Source organism: Notolepis coatsorum, assembly GCF_963971535.1.
Source record: "Notolepis coatsorum genome assembly, chromosome: 7".
Taxonomy (NCBI): domain Eukaryota; kingdom Metazoa; phylum Chordata; class Actinopteri; order Aulopiformes; family Paralepididae; genus Notolepis; species Notolepis coatsorum.
The window spans coordinates 15,257,180-15,281,253 of record NC_140171.1 but is presented as its reverse complement, the minus strand read 5'-3'; the positions used below and the strand labels follow the sequence as shown (position 1 = coordinate 15,281,253).

The 24,074-nt window shown below is 41.9% G+C and overlaps 1 protein-coding gene across 3 annotated transcripts in view; it reads right to left on the bottom strand.

The window, feature by feature from the left end:
- Window positions 1-2,385: 2,385 nt before the first annotated feature.
- rrbp1b (ribosome binding protein 1b) overlaps window positions 2,386-24,074 on the bottom strand; it is a 55,568-nt gene continuing 33,879 nt past the window's right edge. Inside the window, exons 15-30 of one of the 3 annotated variants that reach the window (XM_084319397.1) lie at window positions 22,841-23,179; window positions 20,854-20,894; window positions 19,708-19,795; window positions 18,594-18,686; window positions 17,541-17,633; window positions 15,416-15,514; window positions 14,732-14,821; window positions 14,155-14,247; window positions 12,572-12,640; window positions 11,807-11,899; window positions 10,942-11,025; window positions 8,525-8,587; window positions 7,340-7,423; window positions 6,827-6,907; window positions 4,733-4,876; window positions 2,386-3,470 (exon numbers count right to left, since the gene is read on the bottom strand). In XM_084319397.1, the coding sequence (XP_084175523.1) occupies window positions 3,432-3,470; window positions 4,733-4,876; window positions 6,827-6,907; window positions 7,340-7,423; window positions 8,525-8,587; window positions 10,942-11,025; window positions 11,807-11,899; window positions 12,572-12,640; window positions 14,155-14,247; window positions 14,732-14,821; window positions 15,416-15,514; window positions 17,541-17,633; window positions 18,594-18,686; window positions 19,708-19,795; window positions 20,854-20,894; window positions 22,841-23,179 (1,593 nt within the window). In that variant the 3' untranslated portion in view covers window positions 2,386-3,431. The remainder of the gene's footprint in view (window positions 3,471-4,732; window positions 4,877-6,826; window positions 6,908-7,339; window positions 7,424-8,524; window positions 8,588-10,941; window positions 11,026-11,806; window positions 11,900-12,571; window positions 12,641-14,154; window positions 14,248-14,731; window positions 14,822-15,415; window positions 15,515-17,540; window positions 17,634-18,593; window positions 18,687-19,707; window positions 19,796-20,853; window positions 20,895-22,840; window positions 23,180-24,074) is intronic. The other 2 variants (XM_084319398.1, XM_084319399.1) reach the window with 2 other exon arrangements.

Here is a 24,074-nt window from a genome sequence, read left to right as displayed (position 1 = left end):
GTCCAAACCCCTCCCAACCCCCTCCAATGTAGTTTCTTCCCCCTAAAATGTATATACTCTTTTAGAAACACTGTCTCTTAAACAGTACTGTATATTTGTATATCTTGTATGTCATAAATGTCTGGATTTAACAGTAGTTTATCTGTATGTCGTGTATGTCATAAATGTTACGATGAATTGAAAATGGGGGACCCTGATGTAAGCAAGACGAAAGTCTTTCTCTGGTCTGCATCCGCTTAACAATTATGTGCATTGAGCCATACTGTATTGTACCCATTCTGCAATCTGTTAAAGTTTTCAATCAATCTACAGAATTTATTCAACAGACTAACTGCAGCACTGCTTGTGTGGCTAATTGATTCCACTTGCACTGTTAAAAATGGCTTTAAAAGGTGCTGTAAGTGGTATTTATTTTGTTAAAATATGTGTTAAATAACTACACCGTGACATTCAACCATCACTTGTATAGAGTGTTTGGTCAGTAACATGGGTCTCCCAGTCCCTCCACTCTGCAGTAAACAGAAAAAAAAATCTTGGTATCCCTTCCCACTTTATCCAATCAGGAGAGAGAACCAACTAAAGACGCACTTCTTCAACCATTATCTGAATTAAAAAAGAAAAGAAAAAAAAATTATCTAACCCTAACTAACCATACTGTCATGCACTTGTCCTAATAAACTAACCTACACTGTAGCACTCAACACTTTGATGAACATTGTTACTCAGCTGATAGAGTTGTGCCCTTCCTGATGACTTGTCGTACAGAACTTGTAAGTCGCTTTGGATAAAAGCGTCAGCTAAATGACTAAATGTAAATGTAATGTAAATGTAGATATTTTTACATATTTCAAGAAATCTTGCTAAGCCAAATTTGTCAATTATTTCACTTGTTTAAAGCACGTTTTTATTTATTTTTGTCAGACCATTAATTGTAGTGTGGAGTTCTCTGTTCTGATTGGATAAATTGGGAACAGGATACCAGACAATTCCGCTTACTGTAGAGCTTTGGGACCGTTACTGACCAAATGGCTGTCGGAATGTAGAGCTACTATTTTAACATTTAGACCAGTTATTTTAACAAATAAAATACCACTTACAGCACCTTTAAGATCCCTCGATGTTGTAGCTCACAGGAAGTCATCACTGCCGTACCGCCCATTTCCACCTCAAGTGTGTTTACGCGAGAATTTGGGCCCAACGTGGGCGCTTGCAAACCACAATCTCTCGCCCGCTACGCTGCCGCTTTGAAAGCTTTCCAAGTGGAGGAAGGGCTTATATAGTTCTACTTATGACCCGGAGATGGTTCACCTGGACTAGAACTAATCTACAAAATGGACCACATGTTGTACACACACACACACACAGACGCACGTATTTACTGACTGTCCATACTCAAGCTCCGTCCAACATATATATTTTTTTATCTACTCCTTTTTTCTGTATTTTTCTCCCATCCCAATTTAGTCGTTATGCCAATTCCCCCCTCCCCTTCGTGGTCTTTGCGCGCATTTGCCCCCCACTTGCCGGTCTAGGGAGGGTTGAAGACTATCACATGTCTCCTCCGATACATGCGGAGTCAGCCAGCCGCTTCTTTTCACCTGACAGCGAGGACTCTCACCGGGGGAGCGTAACGTGTGGGAGGCTCACACTGCTTCCCCCAGTTCCCTCCCTCGCTGAGCAGGCGCCCCGACCGACCTGTAGGAGTCGCTGTTTACAACGACCAGGATACACACCCCGCCGGCTTCCCACCCGGCTAACACTGCCAATTGGTTAGTATGGACGACCAACCAAGCCGGAGGTACCGCTGACAGCTGGATTCGATACCAGTGTCTCTGCGGTGGTAGGCAGGCGCTTAGTCCGCTGCGCTACCCAGCCGCACCCATCCGTCCAACATATTGAAGTAGAGTAGATCAGTTAGGTTCGCAAGAGAAAGACAAAATTTGGAGAGAAAAAAAAAACACTGCAACCATCAGATGATTGATATAATTTGCAAAATGAGACATCAACTACATAATATATGTATCCACATGTGTCCGTAATCCTTTTTACATATCTGTAGATACTATATCTATATCTGTACATGATCCCTTACCTACTCTTACTAGTTACGCTGCTGGCCAGTATGACTTACTACCATACTGTCTTTATACCTGTATCACTGTACATATTAATACTACAACTCTGTACATACATCTGATTAGCACCATTACTCACTCAGTAGTACTAATTTATATATTTCATACCCAGTTTAAACCACCTATACATTGTACTATTGCACTTCACCGTTACATTCGCACTCTGGATGTCAAACTTCTTTTTGTTGTACTGTACTTGTGCTGCACAATACACTTGAATCTAATCTAAAAAGGACGAAAGGACAAGCAATGTCGGTCTACTTAATGGTAGTTTATTTGTTACAAATTCTCACATTTGGTAGCAGCCTAAGCTACACAAGGTTTAAGGCACTATTGTATTGCATCTCTGTACCATGGAAATTAAACCTCCCTTTTTAATACAAGGTAAGTCAAGAGGACAATAAAGTAGGAATTGCACCGTTTGCTGCACATTAACATGCAGAGATTTTCCCTTTCAATAACACTGAACAATTTGAGTGTTCCAATAATGCCAGGACAACAAAGATACAGAAGCTTTCTTACAGGCAGAAAACTCAACCGTTTTCAATGTAATAATAAAAAAAAATCGTATTATTAATAATACAAAAAAAAATAAGGGTTTTAATTGAGAATGGAATACAGAGTAGAATGTATGGCACATGCACGAGGACCTCCGTTGATACAAACACGATACGCAGGTTTTGTATTCAGAACTGTGTGACGTCCAGATAGTCCTGTGATGTCCCACAGTGGGATGTCCTGTGATGTCCCAACGCTCACATTTGGCAAATATAAATATAATGTCCACGTTGACACCCCATTTTGGTCTTAAGGCAAAATGTCTATTTGAATAAAAAAGGTCCACATTCGAGGACTGGTGTTAATCGCGTGATCTCGACGCCGTCGTCGTCCCGAGTGGAGGTCTTGTGATTTTAAGACTATACTTACTTTAGCCAAATACTTGACGAATGTGCTTCAGCCACTTAATTATTTTTTTTGAAATGTAATCTTTTACACACGTCACACCGGCATCTTGAGAAACACCGGCGTTGAAACGTGAAACCGCTCGCCGCCACGCGCGGTCCGAGGAGCGGCCTGGAGAGATCACACCAACTTCAGTATCAAGTTCCCCCTGCACTTATGAACTCCAAATCACAGCCTCACTCATTAGATCCAGACATTAATTTCAATAAATCTAAACTCACAGACTAGAGTACAAGTAAAATAAAGCAAAAACAAAAAAACAAAAAGGAATGATTTGAGTCTGGTGTACAGTATGACGTTGTGTACAGTATGATGCCCCGTCCGTCCCCCCTCTCAGACGGAGGTACCCTCCTTTGGCTGTTCAGGCTGGTCCTGGAAGAGACAAAAACACCAAATCATCGTAGTCAGCGTTGAGTTTACTTTCAATACAAAACAGATTTATTATAATACTAATTATACCCTGTGGTGGAGAATCAGACTAGTTCAGCTAACATAAATAAACATAAATGTCATGATGTCATGTATGTTGTGCATGTCATAAATGTCACTATGAATTGAAAATGGGGGACCCTGATGTAAACAAGACAAACGTCTTTCTCTGGTCTGCATTCCCTTAACAATTGTGTGTATTGAGCCGTACTGTATTGTACCCATTCTGCAATCTGTTAAATACAGTTTTCGTTCATTCATTCATTCAACAAGCTGGTGCACACTGTGGTGGAGAATCTGACTAGTTCAGCTAACAAGCTGGCAGTGTTGGGAAAGTTCACTTTCTACATGAACTAGTTCAGTTCATAGTTCAATTTTTTTTTACTAAAGTTCATGGTTTCAAAAATGAACTAGTTTATAGTTATTTTTTCAATGCGTTGCTGTGAGCTATTATTTGTCAAAATGATTGCCACAACCCATATAGAACCACAGACAGCAATCAGAATACTGGCATTTCCATCACACTGATTATTTATCAGTAGGGATGTCCGATATTATCGGCCGATATTGGCATTAAAATGTAATATCGGAAATTAACCTTTATTTACCCAGGCAAGCAAGTAAGAACAAATTCTTATTTTATTTATTGTCAAAAGTATGCATAATGTTGTGTTAATTCCACGACAAGAGATATGTAATGTTAATAACCTGAAATGATTCCGTTTTTTTGGGGGGGAAACCCTGCATATATCAGTATCGGTTGATATCGGTATCGGAAATTAAGAGTTGGACAATATCGGATATCGGTAAAAAAAAAGCCAATATCGAACATCCCTATCTATCAGTGTTTCCCCTACCATTGCCTTGAAGGGACGTCGGGCGTAACAAGTCTCTCTCTCCGCGTGCAACACGCACCCACCGGAACCTTTTGGTGTGTGTGTGTGTGTGTGCCCGTCCCAACACTTTTGAACGAAGTCATACTGTGATAGAGCGCCGAGAATGAACGCGTTCACAATTACGCTCATCTAGCGTACGTTCAGTTCACGTTTGCCCAAAATATGAACGAGTTCATTGACCGCGTTCAGGTACATCACTGCAAGCTGGTTGCACACTGGTGGAGAATCCGACTAGTTCGGCTAACAAGGTCATTGAAGTCGGTATACTGTGGCCGTTGGAGGCTGGTTTCAGAGGAAGCCTGGTGTTACCTTCTCCAGCAGCTGGTCCTGCAGGGTTTGGACCGTCCCTTTCTCTTTGGTCAGTTGCTCCTGGGTTGCCTTCAGGAGCTGCTGGAGCTTAGTGGCGGCCTGGCCCAGGTCTTTGGTCAGCTTCTTCTCCTTCTCCAGCTTCTCCTGCAGCAACAACACAGAAACCCCTTATTCACCGCCAAGTACACTGTAAAAGATCACGCTGCGTCGTGTTTTTTGCGTTCGTTTAAATTTTTCTTTTTATGAATCAACTAATTGGAGAGAGTGATATTGAATATCAAGGTGACATCGCTTCTGGTTTAGTTGATTCAAATAACAAAAGCCCATGTAAAAAGGTTACTTGACCTTTATGAATGCATGTGGAAAACACTAATATTAGTACAGATCTGTCAATTAAATCAACTAAGACCGCGACCAGATATACCCGAACGGCTCGAATTTCCAATCCACCTTTTGACCACGCCCCCAAATCCACTTTTTTACCACACCCCTAATCCCCCTTTTGACCACGCCCCTAATCCGAGCCACTGAGGAGTAGTTACTGTTTTCGGTTTCATGAGAACGGCGCCACCATGCGGCAAGATGACTCACGGACAAATGAGTGAATCGTTTCCCGTTGACTGGATCTGGTGGTCATACGGTTTGGCCTATCAATTATCTAAATGACTCATATGAAGGCGTCAATCCCCGGATTCCACACAGCAAGTTGGGTAAAACCCAGGTGAACAGGCTAGTATGAAAAAAGGGGCATATAAAGGGGATTTTTTTCAATACTTCAAGATGGCCGGAAATCCCAATTTGGCTGACTTCATTAGGTCCTTATGGCAAAGTTGTTGAGTTGCATGAGTAGACACAACCTTTTCAAGGCTGGTTACTATGAACACACAAATCCATTGTTTATAAAGTCTCATATTATGAAATGTAATGATTTGGTTTATTATAAAACTATGCAAATAATGTACAGAGCTAAAGCAAAGTTACTCCCAGACGGGGTGCAAAGGTTTTTTTCAATACATGAAAGAAAATATGATTTGAGAGATATTTGTAAATTTACTGTTCAAAAAGCTAAGAAAGGGATTAAAAGGAGGTGTATTTCTATTATTGGGGTTAACTTGTGGAACAATGCTGATATACAGTTAAGAATGAGTAATTCGTTTTTAAGAAAATGGTTTGTAAAGCTATTTTTGAAAACTACAAAGGTGAATAATACAGTTTTTTGCTATTTTCTTTTAGAATACTGTTTTAGAGTCTTAATTTTAGGACAGGCTATATAAGCATTATGCTTCAGTCTGTACATTTTCAGTCACTGTAAAATCAAATATTGTTAAATGATTGTGTATATTGTATTGTGTGAGATGCTTCATGACTGTACATCTAACTGATCAGGAGATAAACTAATTACAAAATGTAAAGTTAGGCCTGATGGTGGCCCTAGAGGAAAGAGTCACCAAAACCAAGAGGCTTCTTCCTCTCGGAGTCATGAATCTGCACCGCAAACTTGAAAATATTTGAAATAAAGCTTATTGGAGTTATCGTGTTCACAAGTAGGATATAAATAATTGGCCCGATAAGTGGCGCTACAAAGGAAAAGGTCATGGGGTCACCGAAATCAATAGGGTTCATCTTCTTGAGGTCATGAATGTGCACTGCAAATGTTAGAATCAAAGCTCTTCGGAGTTATCGCGTTCAAAATACAAATATGTCTAACGTTTGGACCGATGGTGGCGCAAGAGGCAAAGTCATGGGGTCACCGAAATCAACAGAGTTCATCGTATACATGTCCTGAACGTGCACCACAATTGAGATTTTAACGAAAGCAATCAGGTGCATTCCACGTGGGGAAATGGGAAGTAGGGAGGGGATAACAACAATATTAATTTTGGACCCGCAATCTTTTTTTTTAAATGTTAATTAATTAATCATTAATAACAGCTATGTACAAATGCCATCTATAGCACCTTTAATCGATGTTGAGGCCAACAGATTTCTATCACACGGTGCTTCAATTACGGATCCCTCCTGATTAACGACAGCATGCTGGAGACACACTGTGTTTTGAATGTCTAATCTTACAAAGGAAAGTGTGATGGAAACCTTAAGCTCTACTGAGGTGCACTCCTCCGCTGCCTTCATATTCTCCATCTGAGTCTGCAGGTCAGCCACACACTTCTGGGCCTGGGGAGTAGAGATAACACACTAAATAAACAAAACGTTTACATTTTAAACAATTTATTAAAATATTCTAAAGACGATCCGTATCTCCAGTCCTTCTTTTTTTGAAGGGGGGGGGGGTCATTTAGCTGACGCTTTTATCCAAAACGACTTACAAGTTCTGTGCGACAAGACATCAGGAAGGGCACAACTCTATCAGCTGAGTAACAATGTTCATCAAAGTGTTGAGTGCTACAGTGTAGGTTAGTTTATTAGGACAAGTGCATGACAGTAAGGTTAGTTAGGGTAATAAAAAAATAAAATAAAAATGATTTCAGATAATGGTTGAAGAAGTGCGTCTTTAGTCGACGGCGAAAGATTGGACGGGTTTCGGCTGTCCCAACTGTGGTGGGTAGTTTACACAAGTCTTAGTGAGTCTTGGTGAGTGATCATAACCTGCTCAAAGTCACTGGCCACCTCCTGGATTCTTCCCTCGTCGATCTGCAGCTGGTTTGCTGCCTGCTCCAGCTCAGACTGGACCTGTGACGGACACACACACACGCGGCACACACACATATATATATATACACACACACATATACACACGCACACACACACACACACACACGTTTGGTTATCCAGTCAGTTTCAATGGCTGTTTTCCAGGTACACGCTTCACCATTGTCACCCACGACATTTTGCTCAGCCATAAAAAAAAAGAAAAAAAGACAGGGTTTATCAGTTCCTTCCCTTCCCGTTCCCGGGTGTCGGACGCACACACACACACATACATTCCAGCTGCGGGACGCGTGTTTAAAGCCAGTGGTTAATGTGAGGACGACAAGTAAGCAGCGGGGGGGCGATCAGAACGTTGTTTTAGTGGAGATTAATGACACATTGATTTGCTAAAGACATTGGTTAATATTAGTCACAAAAAGCCGGTGCCTTTCAGAATAAAGGCCCGGAGCGGAGCGTCCGTAGTAGTTCTCCTTCTTCCCGTCTCCCGCCTGTAAACGTGCTGTTGTTTTGCACAGCATGGCAACGGAGGATACAACGGTTGCTACGTGTTCGTATATGAGAAATATATTATAAACACGGTAGAATAGTAATATCATGCCTTTTCCAATGTTTTGGAAACATTTCTGCACAGGGATTGGGCATTTTCTTTTTGAAAATGGTTACCGTTGGTTACAGGCGGCGGCCATGCTGGAAGACGGAGAACTACACAGACGTCCCGTGGGAGGCCTCTAGCACCAGACTGAAGAGAACACTGAAAGACCAAAGTTCAAATACCAGATCTTCTCAAGGTTTGGTAAGCCTTGTGGAATTACAGCTTTCTAATTATGGTGTAATTAATGAAACAACTGTAAGTTACAGAGTAAACGTTTAATTAACGTTTAATTTCCTAATTCAATTGTACATTTATATAAAAAATATATATAAAAAAAAAAAAACTACGTTCGGTCTCCTCTCCAGTCTGATCATTTCCAAACGGGAATCTCGCGTCGCCCCCCCGTCTGGTTGGCAAGGACGGGTAAGAGTTCCGAAAACCCCACCCTACCCTTCCCTTCCGACCCTGGGTTGTTAAAACAAGCGGACCCAGACAGTGTGAGGCTAGTATGCAGGGTTCAGCACCCGGACCTGTGCAGGCTGGGCCTCCGCGTCCGCGCCTTGCTCCGTCGCCACAATCAGCTGTTCTCTGACCTGGAATAAGGAAGCTGCCAATCAAATCCATCGCCCGGGTGTTTCGAAGGAGCGATGATGTGTATCGTGTAAGATGATGTGTATCGTGTAAGATGATGTGTATCGTGTAAGATGATGTGTATCGTGTAAGATGATGTGTATCATGTAAGATGATGTGTATCGTGTAAGATGATGTATCGTGTAAGATGTGTGTATCATGTAAGATGATGTGTAAGATGATGTGTATCATGTAAGATGTGTGTATTGTGTAAGATGATGTGTATCATGTAAGATGATGTGTATCATGTAAGATGATGTGTATCGTGTAAGATGATGTATCGTGTAAGATGTGTGTATCGTGTAAGATGTGTGTATCGTGTAAGATGATGTGTAAGATGATGTGTATCATGTAAGATGATGTGTATCGTGTAAGATGATGTGTATCGTGTAAGATGTGTGTATCGTGTAAGATGATGTGTATCATGCAAGATGTGTGTATCATGTAAGATGATGTGTATCGTGTAAGATGTGTATCATGTAAGATATGTAAGATGATGTGTATCATGTAAGATGTGTGTATCGTGTAAGATGTGTGTATCTGTAAGATGATGTGTATCGTGTAAGATGATGTGTATCATGTAAGATGTGTGTATCATGTATGATACACGATGATGTGTATCATGTAAGATGATGTGTATCATGTAAGATGTGTGTATCGTGTAAGATGATGTGTATCGTGTAAGATGTGTGTATCGTGTAAGATGTGTGTATCGTGTAAGATGCGTGTATCGTGTAAGATGATGTGTATCGTGTAAGATGCGTGTATCGTGTAAGATGATGTGTATCGTGTAAGATGATGTGTATCGTGTAAGATGATGTGTATCATGTAAGATAATGTGTATCATGTAAGATGATGTGTATCGTGTAAGATGTGTGTATCATGTAAGATGTGTGTATCGTGTAAGATGTGTGTATCATGTAAGATGTGTGTATCGTGTAAGATGATGTGTATCATGTAAGATAATGTGTATCATGTAAGATGATGTGTATCGTGTAAGATGATGTGTATCGTGTAAGATGATGTGTAGTAAGATGATGTGTATCATGTAAGATGTGTGTATCGTGTAAGATGATGTGTATCATGTAAGATGTGTGTATCGTGTAAGATGATGTGTATCATGTAAGATGTGTGTATCGTGTAAGATGATGTGCATCGTGTAAGATGAAGATATACATATTATCACACCTTAGAAAGAATTACAAACTTGAATCGCAGTGGGCACTAGGGGTGTAACGGTACACGCATTCACCCCGGTTCGCCGCGTGTGCGTCCACACTATCTTAGGGGGGCACTATATGACATGGGGTGGAGCTAAGTATGACTTGCATTACTGTCTGTTCAAAAGAAGAAAAAAACCTAGCCTTATGCATTTGGGATTTCTGTTGCACAGAACTCATACCGAACCATGACCCCAAAACCGAGGTACGTACCGAACCGTGTGGCTTCTGTGTACCGTTACACCCCTAGTGGGTACCCTTTTTGGCTTTCAGGGAAATGCTGTTGTTTTTTTTGTAAACGTCCATAAATATTAGATATTTACAAAAACAGTCATGGCATCCTCCTGCCTCATTAGACTTTGATTGACATGCACAAATTAAGATTTGTTATTAAAAAGGTGCTTTTTTATTGTATTTATTTTTATTTGGGGCTTATTCCACATTATTTGTATGTGTTCATGGTCCTCATTCCAAATGATTAAATATTACACATGGCACCTTTATGTACAACTTGGCTAATATTGTGTCCTTTAAAACAGCGGGTCCATTCTTCCCTTCAGACTTTGAGGTACTTTTGCTTCATTAGTTTGTACATACTGTAGTGGAGACAGAACAATAGAGAAGGAGGGGGTGGTATGTATGACGTGTGACCACGTCAAAAGCTGGATTCAAACCCAGAAAAAGCTGGAACCAAACTCAAAAAGAGCTTGATTCAAACCCATCAAGAGTGGGATTCAAACTCATTAAGAGCTGGATTCAAACTCAGAGAGAGATCGATTCAAACCCATGATTTCATCAGTACGTGGCCTCAGCCCACTGGGCAACCATGATGGTCTGAAAGGTTTCAGTCTTATCAGAAAACGTAAGGTACATTATGTACCTTTTTTCCTGTGGTCCATTAGTACTTTATTTACACATTTTAAGAGACCAGGCTGCTGGAAGCTACAGTCCTGCCTTTCGCTGCGGAACAGGACATGCAGAGATCAAGGAGATTATCCAACATGGATCCTGTGTGCAGCTAAAGCAACGCTGTGTCAATCTGTCACTCTCACTACCTGAAGCATGTGAGAGAGAAAAAGAAGAAAATAAAAACATACCAGAGATAGTTCTTCAGACTGTTTCTGGGCGTCTGACTGGGCTGTCTCGAGCTGGCTCTGAGACTCTGACAGCAGGCCTTTCAGCTACAGTACAAGGGAAACAAGAGACCCACAGTCAGTCGAGGAAGGAGCTGAAACCCTATTGTATTTGTGCTGATTTGTTCATCTTAATCTTCTCCTTCTGCAATGGTTTTGTAAATTCCTGTGAGATGGCAAACGGTAGCAACATTAAATTTGATCCATTATTTGGAAATCGTATGCAAATTCTCTCCCAAGAAATACGACGCCAATCGGCCTGATGGGGGCGCTATAATTAAAGGGCAAACTTTTGAACTTCGTATGGCCATAACTGCTACGCCGTAAGTCTGATTGACGTAAATCCGGCTCTACAAATGTGCCTCAAGGACCCATGAAGCCATATAGCAAGCTAGCCTAGCTCAGCACAAATGAATGGAAGCGGTAACGGACCAGCTAGCCTATAGCTGTCGGGCAAGAACACCTCTCCCGGAGTTTTAAGCTAGGCTAGCTGGTCCATTTCCCCCTTTGATTAATTTGTGCTAAGCTAGGCTAGCTTGCAGCCGGATAGCTTTCTACCGAACGCACACAGGGAGAGGAAATTGGTATCCATCTTCTCGCCTGACTCTGGAAACGATGGTAAGCGCATTTCCCATGTTGGCGTGTTCCTTCAAATGCATGAAACTTTCTCACAACATAGAGAGAGAGAATCCTGCTTTAGCCAAATAAGCAGCAGCTATGCAGCAGATAAGCAGCAGATATTCCATCTATACCATGGAACACGTCAGAGGCAGGATCTAAAGGAGCGGTGACAAGGTTAGGGTTAGGATGACAGAAAGAGCGCGGTCACCTGAGCCACCTCCTCTGCGTAGGTCTGGCTGAAGTTGACCGACTCCAGCTGCTTCTCAAGCTGAGCCTCCAGCAGCATCACATGTTCCTTCAGCTGTGGAGCAGAGTGGAGGTCACAGAGAGGTCACAGAGAGGTCAGAGAGAGGAGGCGACAGAGAGGAGGTGACAGAGAGGAGGTGACAGAGAGGAGGTCAGAGAGAGGAGGTCAGAGAGAGGAGGTGACAGAGAGGAGATCAGAGAGAGGAGGTCAGGACCAGGACATAATTACAGGGTGTCTCTTGTCAACGGTTTTATATTCAAGATTTCTTCAAATCTGTGTAAAGAAATGCTAATAAACGGATTTATAGAAAAATAACATTACATCAAGAACACACCAGGACCTACAGAAATAACTGACAAAGCTGGTTGAGCAGTTCAGAAACAACCTTGTACTCAGAGAAAGCACCACAATAACACAAAGCAATGGGTTCATCTGAGGTTTCTCTCCTCCATATCGTCTGTGGTGCTTTTTTCCTATTGCTAGGTTTTTAGTGAGTTTTTCCTCATCTTCATTGGGGAAAGTCTGGGAGTGTATTTGGATATTTATGGTGTTTTTTTGTTCTTGATTTATTGCGATGTTTCTTGACTTGACTTTTAAAGAAGACTTGTACGGCCCATGGGGGCATTACCTTGTGATTTCGGGCTTTACAAATAAAATACATTTGATTTGATCTGAAGAGAATCTGGGCTTCGCGCTGCCAAGCTCGGACCTTAGGAGACAACATACCTGTTCTGTGCTTTCATCCCCCGACTTGGCTTCGCCCGCCTCCTCCAAGAGCGTCACCTGCTCCAGAGCCTGGGGGATGACATTCACATGCTTTTACTGTCACAGCTCTTTTAACCCCGCCCCCTGCTCCTTGAGCCTGGGGGACGACATGCACATGTTTTTACTGTCACAGCTCTTTTAACCCCGCCCCCTGCTCCTTGAGCCTGGGGGACGACATTCACATGCTTTTACTGTCACAGCTCTTTTAACCCCGCCCCCTGCTCCTTGAGCCTAGGGGACGACATTCACATGCTTTTACTGTCACAGCTCTTTTAACCCCGCCCCCTGCTCCTTGAGCCTAGGGGACGACATTCACATGCTTTTACCGTCACAGCTCTTTTAACCCCGCCCCCTGCTCCTTGAGCCTAGGGGACGGCATGCACATGTTTTTACCGTCACAGCTCTTTTAACCCCGCCCCCTGCTCCTTGAGCCTAGGGGACGGCATGCACATGTTTTTACCGTCACAGCTCTTTTAACCCCGCCCCCTGCTCCTTGAGCCTAGGGGACGGCATGCACATGTTTTTACTGTCACAGCTCTTTTAACCCCGCCCCCTGCTCCCAGAGCCTAGGGGACGACATTCACATGCTTTTACTGTCACAGCTCTTTTAACCCCGCCCCCTGCTCCTTGAGCCTAGGGGACGACATTCACATGCTTTTACTGTCACAGCTCTTTTAACCACGCCCCCTACGGGAGCGTCACCTGCTCCAGAGCCTGGGGGACGACATTCACATGCTTTTACTGTCACAGCTCTTTTAATTTAAAATGTACACACATTCAGAAAAAACGTGAGATGCACATTTTTCCCCGCTCCTCAACTGTAGTAGATTTGTAAACATTGTACACAACATATATTCTATCTATACAAACTATAACTATAAGCTATCAATATAAACTATAAACTAGATAAGCTATAAATAAACTATGAACTAAAACAATAAACTAAACTATAAAGCTAAACATAATACACATAAAACATATATATTCTATCTATACAAACTATGCAATGCTAACTGTATAAATAGCTATAGACTATAAACTAAAACTATAGACTAAACATAATACACAAGTCGTATCTATACAAACGTATACAATACAAGGTAGATGTTAGCAGCAGTGTGTGTGTGCGGGACTCGAAGTGCACACAGTACGACAGACTCTAGCGCCATCTGGTGTCTGTTGGGCCTAGGCACCAACATCTGGAGTCTGTGGGGCCTACCATATATACACGAGGCTACTGTCTAGATTGCTTGTAATTGAGATAAAGTTAACATCCGTTAACAAAGTATTTACCATATATACACAAGGCTATACTGTCTAGATTGCTTGTAATTGAGATATAGTATTTCTACATGAATTGTTATGGCTTCACTCTTTTAAAATCTCACTAATGTTGTGGGTCCCGCCAGACCCGTGAACACTGGGTGAGTAACAAAAACTAACAACCACACAACAAGGGTCAACAGCGGCGTTTCCGATTCTGATGCAATATCTCCTATAATCACAAGATCATTTTTGTTGAGAAGCACAAAGTTGAACCTCACCGCTTGCCGTTGCCCCTCCGCTTCTGCCAGCTTGGCCTTCCACACGAGCTCCTCTTCTTCTACGCTCTTCTGCAGGTCCTGCAGCATGCCCTCCTGTAAACACCAGGGGTGGAAAGCACTCGAGTCATTGTACTTCTTTCATAATGTGAACTAGGATTTTTGTTAGGGATGCTCGATATTGGCTTTTTTACAGATACCGATATACCGATATTGTCCAACTCTTAATTTCCGATACCGATATCAACCGATACCGATATATGCAGGGTTTTCCCCCCCAAAAAATGGTATAATTTCAGGTAATTAACATTACATATCTCTTGTTGTGGAATTAACACAACATTATGCATACTTTTGACAATAAATAAAATCAGAATTTGTTCTTACTTGCTTGCCTGGGTAAATAAAGGTGATAGAAATGTAAATAAAAAATTTGAAAACCGATACCGATATTTTCCGATATCACATTTTAATGCCGATATCGGCCGATAATATCGGTAGGCCAATAATATCGGACATCTATAATTTTTGTAGTTATTTATTTATGTGAATGTAAACACGTGTGTATGGTTCTCCTCACCGTCTCCGCCAACACCGTCCTGTACTGTTCACACTCTGTCTGGAGGCTTTTCTGTGACTCCTCTGCCTCCTGTAGTTTTGACAAAAACTCCTTGTGAAAAGAAGACATTTTAAACGTCATTTTTTATTTACCACCAGGCACGTTGAGTTACGTTACGGAATAGCTAAACTAAAAACTAAGAAAAATAACACTCAAAATAAGAAATATCCTAGTGCCCCAAAGTATCCCAGCAATGCAGTGGCCACAAACATCAGAGATACAAATTTAAATAAAAACACATGAAAGAATCCTCTCCATTTCAGTTGTATTCCATTTTCCTTAGTGATACACCGATGTGAAAATTGTGGCCGATACCGATAACAGATATTAATATTGCCATTCTGGTCGATACCGATATTTACCGATGTCGATATCTCTGTATAGAAAACACTTTTTTCATGATAATCAAATAAAGAGCTATTTTCCAAAACACATTTTTTTTTTACTTTTGTAATTTATTTTCAGAAATGACTGATTAATGGCCAAAGCCAAAAGTATTGGTATTATATCGGCGGCCGATATTATATTTTGACATCGGAACGATACAGATGTGTAAAAAGATTACCATATATCGGTCGATATTATATCGGTCGATATTATATCGGCGGCCGATATATCGTGCACCACAAATTTTCCTACACTTACCGGTTCCACTGACGTTGCAACACTTCCTTGTTGTTCTACTGGACTCTGTGCAGCTTTGCTCTCCTGTGCTTTCTGTATGAAGAGCTCCAGCCAGTTGCTCTGTAGAGAGGGACGTCACGGTGACACGTTAACACCTCCAGACACGTCTGCCCCAGGCTCACAGTGCAAAATGAAATTCAAGGACTTTTCAAGTACTTTTCTAAGCATAATTTTTTCATTTAAAAAAAGGATACAATTCATTTTTAATTATGTTTTTTTTGTAGGTTTTTATTGGCTTTTTACTACCGGGCAGTCCGGTAGAGAGAGAGAGAGGAAGAACGGGAGATAGACGGGGAGAAGACATTCGGCAAAGGAGTCGAACCCGGGACGGCCGTGTTGCAATGCAGCGCAGTACATGGTGTGCTAGTTGAGCACCCCCTACAATTCACTTTTAGATGCCGTTTTTTATAGAGAAAAAAATATCAGATCCAATATTTATGAACCAATTTACGACAATTAGTTAATAAAAATAAAAAATAAAAAAAAAAAATCTTGATTCAGAACAATTTGACCATGAACAACTTTAAATGCGAATGGTTGATTTGAATTTCAAGGACTTTTTAAGCACCTTGTTAAAAATGGGCTGTTTTCAAGGAATTCAAGGCCTTGACTTTAAAAAATTTTATCAAGCACTTTAACACTATGATCGCCGTGGACAAGTTTTCACGTCATTCCTAGCCATGCTCATTCTGCCGAAGACGCCGTAACTCGTCTTTGATGTCAATATTTCAAAAATCTGTCATCGAAATCATATTTCCTTTCCGGAGCCCTGAGACACACTGCAAAGATCCACTCAACTCTCTAGCGGTTCAAGAGCGCCATCTGGTGGCCGATCGGCAGATCGCCAACCGGAAATTAACCTTTGAACCGGTAGTGCTCATCATATGTGGTTCGGGCACTCGCTATCGTTAGAGAGACTCCGTATTGACACAGTGAACATCGATCGGTGCAAATAACTCGAAAAAAACAACATGATTTGGACGTATATACTATTATACAACCTGGAAATGGATCGGGCATTTCTCCATCCCATAATAGAAAAAATTCTGTTCCACGCTCATCTGCCAGTGGCGCGAGGAAGCCACTGTAAGATTCAGCGTTATATTCTAACGTGTTCCATGACAACTGCTATGATGAACATATGACCCACTCTGGATGAATCATCTAACGCTGCCCACGGAATTATAAACGATCCCCCGCCCATCCGGTCATCATCAGATGATGCGTAGAAACTTCTAGAACCACGTCCAGTTGAATTTTTTTATCTCGCACAGATTCCTACCAAACTGTATTTGATCATCAATATAATGCATTTAGGGCTATAAATCACGTTCTGAAGAAAGCTGCAGAAAACGATAAAAACATACTTATACTTTAGACCATATTTTAGTATGAATATGTGAATGAAAAAGTTTAACGTTGCTACACCCTGAACAATACATATAGGACATTGAATGGGCCATAATAATGTCAATTTAGCAATAGAATTAAAAAAGTTATAGCCCTGCAAAGAAGGGGAACTTCTCCATAGACAAATAGAGCTGGCGAGGGATGGTAAATTAAGAATTAAACCCATGGCGATTAAAGTGTTAAGCACTTTCAAGGACCGTGTGCGAACCCTGCTCCAGACATGTCTGCTCCAGGCTCAGGCGTATACAGTCATACATGTGTATGCGTGTGTATATATGTATTGTGTATATTCACAATCAGAGTAGTAGAGAAGGGGTTAAAGGATTAAATACGTTTATAACTCCTTTTCGGTCATGATAAGTTACTATTGTTTATTTGTTTTAACAATTTTGGTCTATTGTTGTCGTTTTATTTTATTAAAAATATTTTTCACATGTTCGAAATAAAGATTTCATTCAAATTCTAATTCAAACACAGCCCTCGCACCGATGTGAAATTAACGGTTATTAATAGAACACCTGTGCGGCGGAGTGATACATATAGTTAAAAGTCCCAGTGCTGTTTACACTGAACATCAGCGGTCATGGAATGATTCTTGTCCAATCAAATTACTTGATTGGAACTAACTGTTGTATATATAAAAAAAATTAAAGAATAAAAAAAAAGTGATACACACCTGCTCCGTTTCCAAGGAAACCTCTGGGAAGAGGATCTGAAGGGAACTCTGAACCTCTGTGTGGAAGGAGGTGACTTTGTCCTCGGAAACGACCTACAAACACACGCGTGACGTTAACCACAGAACAACGTTAACCAGGGAACTGATGACACCACTCGCCTACGTGCGACAGGCACTAATTTGTGCATTTACAATATGTACAGTGTATTTACTAGGGTTCTTAAATAGGAACACGCCAACATTATGGGAAATGAGCTCACGTCTTCTCCAGAGAGTCAGACAAGTAAAAAAAAAAAGCTATCCGGCTGCGAGCTAGCCTAGCTTAGCACAAATGAATGGAAGCGGATACGGAGCAGTTAGCCTAGCTGTTGGGCAGAAACAGAGTTTTAAGCCAGGCTAGTGGTCCCAATCCACGACCATTCATTTTGTGCTAAGCTTGGCTAGCTCGCCGGGCGGATAGCTTTCTACTGAACGCACAGATAGGAAACTGGTATCCATCTTCTAGTCTCGACTCTGGAGAAGACGGTAAGCGCATTTCCCATAATTTTGCCGTGTTCATTTAAACTAAAGGATGGTGCCAGTAGTGTAATAGTCTTATTTTTAACACAAACCAAGAAAAGACCAAAACCTACAACCTTATCCTTTAACGAGAGAGAGAGAACACCCTCCCACCCACCCCATCCTAATGTACATTTCCCGCCCCCTCGTATTTATATATTTACTGTTAGGATCTCTGTATAACAGTACTGTATATTTGCATATCTTGTATGTCACAAATGTAACAGTACTGTATATCTGTATGTCATGTATGTCATGATTAGATTAGATGATTCGATTTTTATATCTGAATACCTGCATGTTGTGTATGTCATGAATGTCATTATGAATTGAAAATGGGGGACCCTGATGTAAACAAGACGAAAGTCTTTCTCTGGTCTGCATCCCCTTAACAATTGTGTGTATATTGAGTTGTATTGTAGCCATTCTGCAATCTGATAATTAAAGTTTTCAATCAATCAATCAGAGACATTATCGCTTCAAGCAGCCACTGACCAGATCGCCCTTGACCTCTGCCAGTCTCTCCTCGTTCATCGTCTCAGCCGCAGACAAGGCTTCCAGGGCTGCGTAGTTCTTCTCTCTGAGGTCCTTTAGAGGGACACAAGAGACGCACGTTTAGTTACCATCACCTTTCCAAAGCTACCGTTTTGCTGTCAAGCGCAAAACGGAGCTGGAGTCAGTGACACCAATGCGCTCTGATGGTTCTAGTTGGCTGGAAGCAATGCAGGCTCGGTTAAATGTTAGCAACACTGTTAATGTTATGGGTCTGTAGTCGTCAAGCTGATCGGAAACACTTGTAGGAATTGTAGCTAAATAATACTCACAGTTTAAGAATGGCACCTGAGAAGCAGTGTGAAATGTGTTATTGTTGATAACTGTTTTTTTTGTGTGTTATTAAACAAAATATTTTCATCACTCAACGTTTGGGTAGTCATGACCGATTTCATACTCGGATACCATAGAACTTGGATGGATAGAAAGGGTTCTTCCTGTATCGTGGACAACTAAAAGACGGCATTGTTATGTACCGATTCATTCATTCCTTCAACCTTTATTGAAAGGTGCCATAGGTAATATTTGTTATTTTTAAATAATACATCCACAGAGGCTTTAGAAAGGTGCCAAATTAAATAATTGTCCCCCCCCCCCCCCAATAGGATTGATTAAATAATCTATCTTTAAAAAATAAATTGCGGGTCCAAAATTAATGGTGTTTACACATGGAATGTGCCTGACTGACATGCTGGCGTTCTAGAGAGACATCTATAGCACCGTTAACCGTGTCATGTCTGGATAGGATAGCGCACGAGACTCAAAAACAGATGGAATGTTCAAACCGACACTGATATATAATGAAACTGGAAGGAAAGAAAATGTATACAACAGGGTTTTATTATAGATCAGTGAAGCACATCAACTTTGCGTCTCCCGCCACCAAGTCGCATGAAACCCAAGGCTGACATTTCTCTTGATCCTCCCATCGACAAAGTTTGTTCCTCAAGGGAAGCGAGCCGTTGTGATTGGAGGATCGAGAAAAGGGTGGCTGGGTTTGAGAGAGTAGGTTTGAATGGAATCCCCCCACGCGGTGGAACTGAAGGCCTCGGCTTACGTTGCTCTTGTTCCTCAGCTGCTCCATCTCCTGCTTCAGCTGCTGCAGCTCCTCCTCCAGAGACAACATCTGAGAGTCCTTCTCTAGACTAGAGACACAGAGGCAACATGTGAGAGTCCTTCTCTAGACTAGAGACATAGAGACAACATCTGAGAGTCCTTCTCTAGACTAGAGACACAGAGACAACATGTGAGAGTCCTTCTCTAGACTAGAGACATAGAGACAACATGTGAGAGTCCTTCTCTAGACTAGAGACACAGAGGCAACATGTGAGAGTCCTTCTCTAGACTAGAGACATAGAGACAACATCTGAGAGTCCTTCTCTAGACTAGAGACACAGAGACAACATGTGAGAGTCCTTCTCTAGACTAGAGACATAGAGACAACATGTGAGAGTCCTTCTCTAGACTAGAGACAGAGAGACACCATCTGAGAGTCCTTCTCTAGACTAGAGACACAGAGACAACATGTGAGAGTCCTTCTCTAGACTAGAGACACAGAGACAACATGTGAGAGTCCTTCTCTAGACTAGAGACAACATGTGAGAGTCCTTCTCTAGACTAGAGACAGCATCCGAGAATCCTTCTCTAGACTAGAGACAACATTTCAGCTCACAATCCTGTGCTGCGCCGTTGTCACATGTAAGTAACGTTACCCAGACAAACTGTGCGGCCCAAAAAAAAATTCAAACTCACAACAGCAGCGAGACGGAAATAATCATCGTCGGCTGTTCACATCGCCTCAGTTTTGACCATCGGACCGATATATGAAAAAAAATCACCGATACCGATATATGATTGAAAAGATATGACAGGGGGGGCTCCAGTAGCTCACCGCATATCTCGGCGCTATTTCAGCGTCGGGGAAAACCGTGCTGCGTCACGGATCTGGTGGACTCCGAGTTCGATTCCCGGACCCGCCGTCATTTATCAGAATGTCTTCCCCTGATCTATATCCCGTTTCACCCTGTATCTCTCGGTCATGCTTGACCAGAAAAAGCGATAAACGCTAAAAAATAAAGTTTAAAAAAAAGAAAAGATATGACAGATATCACCGATATTGTGCATCCCTATGAATGAAGTAACGTAGCACAAAACAACGCAGGAGCGTCAACATGTTTACAGGAGCGGTGTTAGGTCCTCCTACCTCTCAAACGGCTGCTCCGCCTCAGTCTCACTGCCGGACTCCTAGATTAGGAGACGAGACATCAGTTCAGTTTGTCAGGTACATGCAACACAGATTACAGTGTTGACATCTGTCTGCTTGAGAAAATCCACATTTGCTGCAATAAAAATGATTGAAGTGAGATGAACAGACTGAAAACGTTATTTCATTAGATAAAACATGTTGACAATGTTTTACTTTGCAGTTGAAAAAAGGTAATAAATCGCAATATTAACATCGCAATACTCAGCATATCGCAATATATCTTGAATCGCAATACCATCGTGTCGTGACTTAAGTATCGTGATAATATCGTATCGTGAGGCCTCTGGTGATTCCCACCCCTAGTAAACAGTGGTTACATCACGAAGCTTCATGATGAGACGTCGTCTTTCTGAAGACAACGCGAAGACGCCACCAGGAGAGGACAGATTACCTGGCAGCGCCACCTTCATCTTAAGTTAAAGGGGCCCCTCACAACAGAAAAAAACAATGCAGATTCAGAGGTGTTTCTGGCCGACCGCTGGGCTAGCTGGTCCGTATCCGCTAGGCCCCCGCTAGCTTGCAGCTTAAACGTCTTGTCCGACTCTGGAGAAGACGGTAAGAGCATTTCCCCATCATGTTTGGGAGTGTTCCTTTAAGGCAGGGGTCTCAAACTCAATTTACCTGGGGGCCGCTGGAGGTAGAGTCTGGGTGAGGCTGGGCCGCATCAAATATTATATATATATGATTTTTTAATTTTTTTTTGCTAAATCAACTCTGCCTCTCTTTGTTAACTACAACAAGCAATGCCGTTTGTTATTTAAGATGAGGTCGGACTTGGCATTGACAGATTTGTGTTCATTGTGCTGCTTTTATAAAGCCTCAAATGACGGCTTACAATATTTCATGAAAGCAAAGTGTTTTGTTTGTCTAAGATTTAAAAAGGTTTAAACTTTACAGCACTGAAAAAGTTGAACAAAGTGCTGTACAAGTCCCACAGCATAAAAAAAAAATTAAATTAAAAGTATTATTATTATTTTTTTTACTTTGATGTCAAGTAGGGGGCCGCAAAATATCATCCAGCGGGCCGCAATTGGCCCGTGGGCCGCGAGTTTGAGACCCTTGCTTTAAGGTAAGGGGTGGGTTTTGTCGCTGTACATAGGGATGCCTCTACCCAAGGGGAGGCTACTAGCTAGATCAGCCGACGTGAGAGGGCCGCGGGTTCCAGAGTCAGGTGGACACGTTGCATCCTCATCTACCTAATCTTTGCATTTTGTACTTTAGTTTTGTATAGTGTTTGGTCTTTATTCTTTTTTTTACTGTATGAAGCACAATCTCAGGAGGCTCATATAGAACCAAGCATTTCACTGTAATGTACATGTACCTTATATGTGACAAATAAAACAAAACTTGAACATCATTACTTTCCAAGAGGAATGATTTAATTGCGTTTGTGTTTCCAGCAGCTGCCATCATATAGGACTCAAATATTGATTGCACATTAATCCAAGAACAGTGATAAGGCTCCAGCCATGAGGCCATTCGAGATTGAATCGACACACAGCCAATCAGAGTTGAGTAATTGATAATAACTCGAAGACTTAATTGACAATGACACTATGTAACAACCCATCATCTACACTCACAGCACACACATCCACACTCTAAACAAACACTCACCTTATCACCCACTTTAGACACTTTATATTTAGTAGTAAAGAGATTTGCACTACAATTCATACCCAATTGCACCTTACCCTAAGTTTGTACCTCACTGTTACTCTTTTTACTCTGTATTGTATATTGTATATTGAATGAACACTTTATTTGACGTACTTTTTGACTTTTACATTTTATATTTTTTATCTATTACTGTATGAAGCACACTCCCAGGGACTCATACAGAAAAAAGCATTCCGTGATAAAGTATTCTGTATTTTACCATGACAATTAATAAACAAACTTCAACATGAAACGTGAGACTTACAGCAGCAGCGTTGGAGCTCTTCAGTTCCGCCTGTTCCTTCAGGTGTTTCACCTCCTCCTCCAGCGCCTCCACCTGGCTCTCCCTCTCCTCCAGCCGTTTCACCTCCTCCTCCAGCGCCTCCACCTGGCTCTCCCTCTCCTCCAGCCGTTTCACCTCCTCCTCCAGCGCGGACACCTGGCTCTCCCTCTCCTCCAGCCGTTTCACCTCCTCCTCCAGCGCGGACACCTGGCTCTCCCTCTCCCTCAGGTGTTTCACCTCCTCCTCTAGCGCCGCCACCTGGCTCTCCCTCTCCTCCAGGCCGCTCTGGAGCTCCTCTGTGTCCACGACGGGGCCCTCAGACTGGGCAAGGCGGCGGGGGGAAAACAGTCGAGTTGAGGAGGAGGACGAATGAAGTACAAGAAAGGTACAACAGTAGCCGACCGTCTGGTCGTAATCCTGTCACTAGCTGCCCCCCACCGCCCACCCTCTGGAACGCCCTGCCCAACCATATCAGTCATGCAGACCACCTCTCATCATTTAAAAAAGCCCTAAAAACCCACATTTTACCCTTGCCTTCAAGCCTTGAACTCCTTCCTCTCTCACCTTTTATATAATTTATTTTTTTACAAAAACTATTGTTTATTTTGCTCTGTAAAGTGTCTTTGAGCATTCGGAAAAGCGCTATACAAAATTGATGTATTATTATTATTATTATTATTATGAACTCGAGCCAGAAGACGTACCAACGACGTGTTAGTCGACGGGCACTCTACGGGTAACATTTCTATGAAGAGTAATCGTTTTAAAACAATAATACCCTCAGAGCTTTTAGAAAGGTCCGGAATACAAGTAGTGCTTTCCCCCCCCCCCAAATAATGATTGATTAATGAATTTATCATTTTAAAAGATTTTGGCAGGTCCAAAATGTATGTTGTCGTTTACTGTACATGTATCCCCTCCCTACTTCCCATTTCCCCCACGTGGAATGCACCCAAGTGGATAAATGGCAGGCTGGTGCTCTAGTGCGAGCAGGGGTGCCAAACATTGACCAGGTCCGGGAGACCAAGGGCTGAAATATACCATGGGTCTGGACATTGATGCTTTGACCAATGGAAAAAGAGCAAATCATGTCTTAGCTACGTCAATGTGTCTGTATCTTGTAATAATAAAGTTATTTCAAAATAAACAAGTGCCACTAAAATACCATAATATCCATAATAAGCCTTTGAAGTGCCAAAAATAACGTTGAAGGGCC